This window comes from Meleagris gallopavo, chromosome 4 (genome assembly GCF_000146605.3).
Source record: "Meleagris gallopavo isolate NT-WF06-2002-E0010 breed Aviagen turkey brand Nicholas breeding stock chromosome 4, Turkey_5.1, whole genome shotgun sequence".
In the NCBI taxonomy this organism is placed as follows: Eukaryota; Metazoa; Chordata; class Aves; order Galliformes; family Phasianidae; genus Meleagris; species Meleagris gallopavo.
The window spans coordinates 767005-777956 of NC_015014.2; the positions used below are offsets into that span (position 1 = coordinate 767005).

Consider the following 10952-nt stretch of genomic DNA (forward strand, 5'->3'; position numbering starts at 1 on the left):
TTTCCTGTTAGTCATACTGAGAAGACAATTAGTGAGATGAAGGAACAGATAGGTAAATGGGTGTAGACATGCTATTGTGAAAGAGGGAGCTAGAGAGAAATCTTTCATTAAAAACTTACTAATACTAGCTATACTTGGGTTATGTACAAAAAATAAACGTATAAAATATTCTGAAATATCAGCTCTGTTGCTAGTGCTTTTAACCCGTGACCTCCAGGTTTTTTTTTTATGTAAATCTTAAGATCCCATTCAGTTAAGAATACCTGGTCTGGCTAAACCAGCACACAATTATTTCATGTTATTACTTGTGAAACTGATCAGTTTCACAAGTAGGCCAGGTTTGCATGAAGAAGTAATATCAGTTAGTAAAACTAGCAATACAGAACAATTAATCTATTAAATAATATTATCTCTGTAGAACTGTATCTTCCTGGACTATAAGAGACAACTAAGATAAACTCAATGAGCACTGTAAGATTCTGACTCTTTTCTACCATCCTGAACTTTTGCCTCCCTCCTCCTTTCAGAGAGATCTTCCTTGGTTGCATGTAACTAGTGTTGCCTTTGGTTTTTCAAATTATTTCAAGATATTTTTTTCAGGAATTCTTAGAGGGAACTGATTAGCTTCCCTAAAGGAAAAGAAATCTGTAATGCCAGCCATGACATTTAATAAAACCAAAAATAAAGACAACAAAGACAACATATGAGCAAGCAGTTCAGATAGACTTTAGAAGAGTATTCTGTATTACTATGCTGTATGATTCGTGTTTCTCTTGGGAGTATTTTCACGGATCCTGCAAATGTATTTTCACAAAAATTTTGTCATATTCTACCAATTATAGAATCTGGATCTATGTTTGACATTGAAAGATACATTCAGACAGGCAAATAGAAACTCACTAAAAAAATAAGCCTTGTTGTAGCAGTACTGGCAATTGCTTGGGGATTCAGATCTTAAGGAGAAATGTGCATATTTCATGTTTATAAAGCACTCTTTAATGAGCATATATTACAACACAGATTCACATATGAAAATTCCAAACCAAAAGTGAAGGTTAATTTTCCTATTCTTGTAGGGGACGTAACCTTACTGTATTAATTTTTGAGAATTGTTAATCTGAAAGAATGCACAGAGCAGCCCTTCAACACAACGAGGTCAGCATTTACCATGTGTAACAGAGAACATAACAAATCTGGGATATTTGCTTTTTTCTAGATTCTTACAGGCAGCAAAGAAGTCAAGCACACAATGAGAGGCCACATTCATGCATTCCTACAGCTATAGTAGTGGAGGATAGTTTATGTATACAGAGCATACCTTGACAAAGCACTAGCTTCTACTGAAAACAAAATACTTCCTTCCTTTAGAACCAGAAATATTGGTTAACTAAGAAAGAATCTAACACTGGATACTAATCACTGGATAAAAATAAGCTGGAAAGCATAATACAAGTGGAACCAGAGAAAACATTTCTAACCAATGATTACAGAAATCAAGAGGTACACCAACAGGGGATGAGGACAAGTATAATCTTAAAAGACTCAAGACTTAGACTAAAAAGATCTGAAAATAAACAGGAAAGCATGTAGGCTGCTGCTGTTTATTTATGTAGCTGAGAATTTATGAGTTAGCTAAATAAAAGATGATTACCCTTTAAAAGGTATCCCACACCTGTACAGCTGCAGTCTGTCTCAGTTGTTAAATAAGCCCAGTTAAAAAAAGAAAAAAAGTGAAAACCTACTTGAGACTCTGGAAAAGGATTCCTTTTTAGGCTATCAATGGTGTAAGCAAGCTGCTGCAAGGATCTTACACCAGCTGAGCTGCAAGATTCCATTCTTATGAATGGGAAGAACAGTGCCCTTACATATAGACTGTATGCCACAAATCACAAAGAAGAAAGACAACACAAGAAATGCTTTCAAAAAAAAAACCCTACAGAAGTCAACATGCTGAATGTCTGTGTCATAGAGTAGGCATGGAAAAAGCAGGTATTTGTTTAACCAGCAAGTCATACAACTGTCAAGAAAACAGTTTATGCTAAGATTATCAGCAAACTCTCCTAATTTGTGTAAGGAAAACCCTATTTCCTTAATGTGGGGATGAGACCTCTAGATTAATTTAAAGCTTAACAACTTGGACTAAAGTTTGCTGTTGTAGGGAAAACATAAATGGCAGCATTAGTTTCATGCTTTCTAGTCAATGAAAATCTCAAACTTTAGTAAAGTGGCTTTTATCAATTTTGTGGCACAGAATTCTCCACTTCAAATGTTTTCTCAAATGTGAACGTATACACTGTTGCAACTGGTACTGCTGCTAGGTTTTGCTGGTTGTGTGGTGTAGTGAGCTAGCCCTTCAGAGGTGGCTGCTCCTGACAAAGAATAGAAGAAAATACTATGGAATGCAAAACTCCAAGTCACGTAAGTAGGGAAAACAGATTTTTCATATATGCCAAAGTTCCAGCACATCATACTTGATTATTTTGTTTAAGAAGTTTTGGGGACTAGCTATGTAGTACTGCCATCATCTGGTCTCTCCCTGTAACACTACAAAAAAAACCAGGAACACTAAAATGCGAAGTATTCACACTCATTACTACATTCATTTCTTTGATTTTTATACCGTGTAAAACATGTATATATTACCAGCCATCTTTCATATTCTTCTCTGGCCATTTTATCTTTTTCATCCTTCTCTGCCTGTTGTATTTCTTTTTTCTTCTCTCTATGACTTTTTCTGCCTTCTTCTGTTTCATATATTCTTTCTTTTTATCATTCCTGTGAAAAGGATGAACAGGAAACCATTTTTCAACAATCTAAATGCCATATCTGCCATAGACTGATTAACTAAATTGATTTCAAAGAGCTATCTTATGCATTTAATAGCAGATTAACAATAAGTATGCGTAAAATCTTTGATGCTCATCTTCATGCATGATATCACCAAGATATATGTAGCTTGCTCTGAAAGTAGTGTCTCCTATTTATTTCCATAGAATCAGCAGTTACTGTTGAGTCATGGCCTGAACCACTGATTGAGCACCTGGGGAAAGGTCCCAGTCAGCCCTGGGAGCTCAGGGCTGTGTAACTGGAAGGGGTGGAGCCTGGCTGCACCTCTCTTAGACCCCATTTAAGGGCTGACTGCCACTGGGGAAGGATCTCTGGTTGGAGATCCCTCCCTTGTGCAGTCTTTCCTGCGAGCCTAGATCTTTGGAGATGTGTGAGCTCCTTTATTTCTCCTTTGTAACACCATTCCATCTGCACTAGTCCCTTTGCTGTTATACTCCTGTATCAACCCTCTACTGCATTAATCTTTCCAATTGTAACTGATACAAAAAAGCACAATCACTATTTGATACAGCAAATTCTCAGCTACAGGATGCTATTTAGTAACACAGTCACCACCAATAGCCAACTGGTGCAGATGAGCTGACTGAGACGCTATTTGCTCTGTGGTGTGACAGCTGTGCACGGTTGTCCAGAAACGTGGCTTGTCTTTTACAATGCTGTTGCCATGGCTGAAACACACCACCTACCCTCACTGTGCCCACATCCAGTGTTTGGTCACTGGGTGCCATTTTTTCCTCATGCAGGAATTCAGTGACATACCTTTGCTTCATACACACTTTCATGTCAGATGCCATTTTGTCAGTCTGCCCCTCTGCTGCCATCTGTCACACAGCAACAACATGTAATGATATATTGGTGGGAACATTCAAACTCTACTGCCATACCACCAACATCAACTTCTGGCTTTGCTGGCCAACACACCAAAATAGGGGGGCACTACTTTTGGAACAGCCCTCATACATGAACTTAATCTTCTATCTATTATGATATCATCTCATCTATACTACTTTCTTTCTTATGTTATCATATGAAAATATAAGAGTTGTGCAGGTAATAGTAAGTTGCCCACGTAAGTCTCTGAAGACTCTTGGCTTCTAAAACTAACAAAGAATTTCTCCAGCAGATGGATCTTATTTGCTTTTAAATGCACCTACATTCATATACTGTGCTACAAAAGCTTGAAGAAAGATCTACCTCCCTTCCTACTGCTTAGTAATGAAGCACAGTGTTAGTCATATAAGACTTAACACTACGTGAATCCTACTTATCAGTTGCTGTATCTCTGCCAGGGCTGAGACAGCTGTCTTTTGTGGAAGAAAGAGTCTAAGTCACTAAAAATGAAAGAGCCACAGGCTGTTCTCACAGCTGTACTTATTAGCTCTGAGTGAAAAGCTCATTCCCAACCATGCCACTGTTCCTCAGTCAATAGCATATCAAACTATTAACTACAGACAACCAGTTAAGCAAAATTTTGGACACTGATAGACCAAAACCCAAAAGGAGGTACCATTTTTCAACTGCTGATATGCTGTCTCTCTTCTTTTCTGCAGCTAATTCCTCTTCTTTTTTCTTCCTGATTCTTTCAGACTGTTCTTCCTGTCTGCCTTTCTCTCTCAAATATTCTATTTTTTTCTCTTTCCATTTTTCAAATGCCTACAGAAAATAATGATTAATTAGCAATCTTATCCCTCATCTCTGTGTCAATACTCTTCATTTATTCAGAATTATTTTTTTTATCTATACTTTCAAATTTTGGAATATTTACTTGCTGCATTGCTCAGAAGGGAATTTCACTTTATCTAAAATGAGTAAATTATTTTCCCCCTTTGCCTATGTATACATATGGAGTTCATTTCATGTTCAGCTGACAGAATATAAATACAAAAAAAAGACAGAACTGCTTAAGGAAGGGATCTTAAAAATCATCTAGTTCCAACCCCAAAATGAAGCTGTTTCTACTCCTGCACCCATCTCAGATGTCTATAGGAGGACACACTGCCTCTGAATCCTCATAGTATGGAAACCACCACCTCAGGGCTGCAGGGACCTTCTGAAGTAGCTGCATATTTTCAACAGAACAGAATCTCACAGTACTCCATTCAAAGACTAACCATGTTCAGATTTTGGAATTCACTTCATTTCCATCTCTTGCTGGATTAACCAAGTTATCCTCAGCCTCAATTCCCTATACCACATCTGAAATACGTTTATCTACAAACTTCACATTACCTTCTGTGCTGCTTCTGCTCTCTCTGCATTCTGTTCTGCTGCTTCCTTTTCCTTAAGTTTCTCAAGCTTCTTTTTTTCATTCAACTTCTTTGCTTCTCTTGCTTTCATTGCTTTCCAGGATTTAAAAGATGCATTTGCTTCCTCTCTTTTAACAGCTTCTTTCTAGATCAAAAATACCATTCTCAATTTAAGTACATTTGAATATAAAATACAACTATAATTGAAAACATTTGCTTTGAATTAATTCTCATGTACAAATTAATATAATAAACAAAGAAATGGAAATAGATTTGTAGAAAACACTCCAAATAAAGTATGAACTATACAATTCTATGCTCATTTTTAACTTAATTTACTCAAATTTATATAAACTTATATAAACTACTCCTGCAAAGTGTGTGGAAGAACATGAAATACATATTAAATGCTCAAAAGGAAAGCCTGTTTAATACTGAAAAAACAGATCCACAAACTACACATTCAAAAGGTAGAAAAGTATCCCTTGAGATACTGAGCAAACTCATTTTCCAACAGAAGATATGTTAGAACTTAACACTAGAATGGATGAGCACCCTGAGGTCTTTGTGAACAAACTTGAACACTTCTAATAGAACTGGTGTGAAGCACGTATGTTTGTACGTTTCTGCAGGAAATCACTAGTACTCTTTAGAACAATCATAACTAGGACATGTTATGTCCACTTTGTTTGTTTGTTATGCCACTTTGTTTCAACTCAGTCTATTCTAGAGAAAACCAGTAACCTTATAATAGGAGAGTGATGTAATTTGCAGAAAGTCAACACACTTTAAAAAAAATAATGATAGTTTGTCTGCTTCACTTAAATCAGGAGTGCAAACAAACCTTTTCAGTATCATTCCTCAGCTCTTCAGCTTTTTTCTTTTCAGTTCTCTTTAATTCCAGTAGAAAGGCTCTTTTTTTTTCCATCCAGTTCTGTAAGAATCATTGGAAGACATATATTTTGAAGTGTTTTTAAGCTGTAACTCAGTAAGTTCCATGTGCAACAACTGAATATTATTAGAGCAGTACCAGTATAATGACCACCAAAATGACTTCCAATTCTTTTGCTTGCTGCTGCAGTAATTAATCCATGTGGAAAAAGTAAGCTGTGGTTCAAATCACACTGATCTAAGCACCTCTGGCACATGTTTTTTTCATGTTCAAAAATGCTTAAGAATCTACAATAATAGCTACAAGTACAGAAAAACCTTATGGACCTTTAAAGTCTTTTAAAAATATAAAATGAAATTCTACACAGAATACATAGATTACTGTTCCAGAGAGAATGCAGATGTGTTTTTATTTTTAAAGGAATCTTAAACTACTTACTTTTGCTCAAGAAAAAGTAAAAATAAAGGAAATCATCTTATGTATCTGAGAATAATCTGACATAACAATAAATTATAAAACACTGCATACCTTTCATTTAGTTTATTAGTTCATAATTTGATGAGAAAACGTGATCAACAGAAGAAAAGGATTATTATATGTAAGCATATGCAAGTAACATCATTAGAAAGACTGACTTAACAAAAGTAAGCGTTGCTGGATCCTCTAACCAGACCTTTATATGCATAGGGGTTTTTTTTGTTTGTTTTTGTTGTTGTTGTTGTTAAGATCTACCTGGAAAACAGCTGCTCGCAAACTGTCTGCTCTGTCAAATTCTGTATTGTTCTTCTGCAAGTGTTTCTCCTCTAATACCTTTAACGTTCCCAAATAGTGAGGTGGAACAGTTGTAGCTGATGGAACAGGTTTCACTTTTTCCTTTAAGTGTGCAGAAGGCAGAAACCTATGAAGACATAGACATTATAAAGACCCTTCTATTTATTGTAACTGATAGCAAGTAATGTTCCTTTTTTTCCACCAGAAATTACTGTGGCTGTAGCCGCACTTGTGTGGGGACAGGAAAAGAAGGAAGCCTGTTTTCTTTGGACAGCTTATTATTGACAAAACAATTCGTTACTCAACATATTCAGACCAACAGCATTTACAAGCTCCTTATACTCTCACCTATTAAATTAAAAAATGCTTAAAACCTGTCAAGATACCATGGGCTGGACTCACTGGTGAAGATATTAGCACAAGCTCCTTATTGACAGTGGCAAAAAACTTGAAGTCTAATTTTAGCAAGAATTACAATAACATGCCTCATCTTCTCTCGACAGATGGCCAGAGGTTGTTAGCAATTAAGAAACTGCTGATAGAAGATGAGTGCAAAGTGATACTGTCATATTACTTACATATACCCTACGCCCTGCAAACTGTGATGTGTAGTATAATCCTCTTACTTGCAAGACGAGGATTTTGAGCTCTGAAGAACTGCTTTCATTGTCCCACTTTGTTTCTAAGAAACAAAAAAGAAAGGGAAAATTGTAGTCTCTCGGGTAACAGAACTAGAGTATGATGACACGGATTTTGAAGGCTAACATGTTAAATATGTTAATATGCCAAATATATACACAAAAATAGCACAGATACAGTACAGGCTACAAAAGTTTTTAAAAAAAAAGAAACAAAACCAAACACCTTTTGGAATGTTTGGAACAGTATTTAGTACGTATAGTTTAGAGACACAAAGGAATAAAAACAACCTGGCTGAGCAGTAGGATTCCCTGCTACAACAACAGTTAACTGTTTTCAATATTTAGCTTCAGCAGTTACAGACATCCATGCATTTTCTTTCTTACAGTAAGGCCTAAGGTGCTTTGTATCTTATTTGTTAATCAAGTCATGCAATGGATTCCATTCTCTGCCAACATATGCTGCTCATTTCAACTCAGAATAGAGATTTGACATTTTTACTTCAATAAGGTTATTAAACTCAGACTTAAAAACACATATTTCACTAACTTTAACACTTTTAAACTAATAGTGCAAAAAGTGTTCCTTCAGAAAGGTATTCCCTACGTCTTCCTTAAAAATAAACATAATTTATGTGAGCCTTGGGTCCAGAAGTTTTATAAGCAGAGTTTTAAACACTGAAGGAACCAACAATAAATTCATTTACAGAACCTTTCACTGCATTTCTAGGACGTTTATCTGAACAAAGGTAAAAATGCACACAAAAAAATACCTGCCCAGAATCCTTTGAAGTGTTCTTCATCTCCCCACAGTTAGACTGACCATCCACTGATAATTCTTGTATTGTAGCAGTTACTACTGGCTCTTGCACAATTCTCTCCTTGTATGAGCTGTCATCTGTTGACCTCTCTAACTTTGTTTTCTCGTGTACTGTGGTGGTCATTGCCACTATCACAGCAGCAGGTTTGCTATTATCCTCCACTGACAGTTTCATGTCACTGTTGATATCTTTCTTCTCATCTAGCGGAAGTAAACAGATTAAGTGGGCACATTCACTTAGACAACATATGAACAAAATTCTGTAGCACAGAAATAACAATACTGAGAAACTAAAAACATTTGGACAATTTATTTTCTGTATACATCCTCATAAGAACAATATGGACTAATGACAACAGCAATCATTTACACTGAAACATACGATTGGACTGGCAACATAAAAGCTTTAGCAAATGTTACAGAATGTAAGAGAGTCAGAACAGCCAAATTTCCCAATTTTCTCTCCACTCAACGACATTTCTAGTGCAGCAATCAAAAAATAAGAGCCACTTCAATCACTTAAGAACTCTTCTGACATCTAATCAACTACCACTTTCATAGACACAGTTCTACCATATTTTGCAAACACAGCTTCTAAATGCCTGGGACAATACTGGACTTAGACATAACTACAAGAATAAGGCCAGGCCCTTCAAAGAAGCAGAATACAAGGAGACACAAGGGCAAGAGAGTAGAAAGGTAATTAAGAAAACTGACAATTTTAAGACTTGTATTGGAATCTTAGATGCTATTAAGGCATAAGCAATGACACCCATCTGGTTTTTACATACTTAAGTCCTACCTTTTTCAGGTGGTGTTTCTCCACGCAGTAATGAATTGGAGTCTCCAGATCTCTCATTGTGGGGAGTAGAGGAAGATGATGGTGAAGTACTTTCTAGATGTGGACCCTTAGATCAGAAAGTGGCAAATAAACAAGTGGGCAATTCGTAACAATTGAGAACTATTTGAGTTCAAAATACACTGATAGAATGTTTCTTCAGAACTCTCTAAGTCCTGGTACTGTCTTATACTCAGAGAAATCAAACCAATCAATAGATTTCTTAAAGGCTGCAAAATATCACAGAATCCTGTTTCTTGTTAGAAATAAAAATAATGATGTTCTCTTATTTGCCCTCACCATAAGAATACTACCGGCAAAAACTTCTCCCCACTCTTATTTTTCTTTCAGAAAATTTTGATAGCTAAATGAAAGTTACTATCAAAAGCTTCCAATGTAAATTGTAAAAATAAAATAAAATAAGCACGTACATTCTTCATTTGCACTCCTACTTCAGGACCAGAGTTTCTGGCAAGCACAGTTTTCTTGGGTGAGGCTCTGGCATTCAGAGTAGCTACGGACAACGGTGTCCAAAACGAAGACAATACATTTCTAGGAGTTATTTTTCTTTCTGACCTACTAAGCTCAATGTCCTTCGTGTGACCAACTTTTCCCAACACACTTCTTGGTTGAGCTGATGTTTTATAACAGCCACCTAGCGAAGGAACATTGACATTCTCAGATGAAAATGGTTACTATGGTTTAACTTGCATCTAACTAAATACATGTTAGTTTGGATTATTTTGTGAAGATAGATTCAACCATTTTCAGTTAAATAAGTATTTAAATAATAGTACATTCTATCTTAACATGGTGGGGGTGGGGGGGATATAAACAGCTATATAAACTTACTTGCATTTTTTGAGGAAGTTTAAGGGAAGTTTCTAACATTATCACTAAACAACTAAACAGATGATCTAGAAACTTTGCTTTTCTGTTGACTGTTATCTCTGTGCATATGTTGAAACTACATGTAAGAACTCATCTAAGACAGTTAGAATTATTTCCATAACCATAAATTAGAGCATTTATCTCACTGTCACAAAGAAACCTTTCTGTCATCTTGCTTAACTCCCTCTATCTACTAGAGAAGACACAAAGGGAAGATTGCACTGCACAGTGCAGAACAGAAAAACCCCAGGCAGAAGGAGACGGCACGAGAAACGCGATCAGAGGAGGGCTTCGGGGCACGTCCACCCCCGTCAGTGACGCTCCCCTAAGCCAGCCGCTGAGCAGTAGGACTACAGCAACAACACCGACGCGCTTTCTTGGCTTGCGCACCCTTAGCTTTGGTTTCTTTTCCTTTCCATGCCGCGACACTTGCGCCCCTTTTAATACGAGAGCATCAACTGCTTCTTGTAGCAGTTCTGAAACAGTTTTGCAAATAACTTTCGCGTAGAAGATTCACAGCCAACTCAGCGCCCACACCCTCCGCACCCCGCCGCCGGCTCACCTCAGCCGAGGCACCGTCCCCCGACATGGCGGCTGCCGCCCGCCCCTTCCGCTGCGCTCTGTGAGCAGACAAAGGAGGCAGGGCGGGCGGGCTCGGCGGGCTGCGCGGGGCGGGTGAGTTCGAGGCACGCCCTGCTGGAGGAAGCTGAAATAGGACACGATTAGAACGTAAAAGCAATAAAGAAGAAGTCTGCGCGTTCTTTCTCTGTGGCAGCGTAAGAGCGACTGCTGCTGCAAGGCAAAATTCTCTCCAGTGACGACATCTGAGGGGCTCATTTTATTAAACTCCAGAAGGTGGCAGCAAAATATTTTCAGACAAAATACCTGGTTTATTTGTGATGTGTCCACTTGAATTATTTGGGTTTCTTTCGTCTTAATAATGATGTATGTGGCACTTTTAGAAAGACATTGCATTCATTTAAAACAGTTTTCCAGCTTTGCATGCTCT

At 37.2% G+C, this 10952-nt stretch overlaps 1 protein-coding gene across 1 annotated transcript in view; it reads right to left on the reverse strand.

The window, feature by feature from the left end:
* MAP9 (microtubule associated protein 9) overlaps positions 1-10728 on the reverse strand; it is a 16166-nt gene extending 5438 nt beyond the window's left edge. Inside the window, 10 exon segments of the mRNA XM_031552996.1 lie at positions 2644-2717; positions 2720-2775; positions 4355-4500; positions 5077-5238; positions 5938-6027; positions 6718-6883; positions 7383-7438; positions 8168-8415; positions 9017-9122; positions 10506-10728. Of these exon segments, the coding sequence (XP_031408856.1) occupies positions 2644-2717; positions 2720-2775; positions 4355-4500; positions 5077-5238; positions 5938-6027; positions 6718-6883; positions 7383-7438; positions 8168-8415; positions 9017-9122; positions 10506-10532 (1131 nt within the window). The 5' untranslated portion in view covers positions 10533-10728.
* Between the last annotated feature and the right edge of the window lie 224 nt (positions 10729-10952).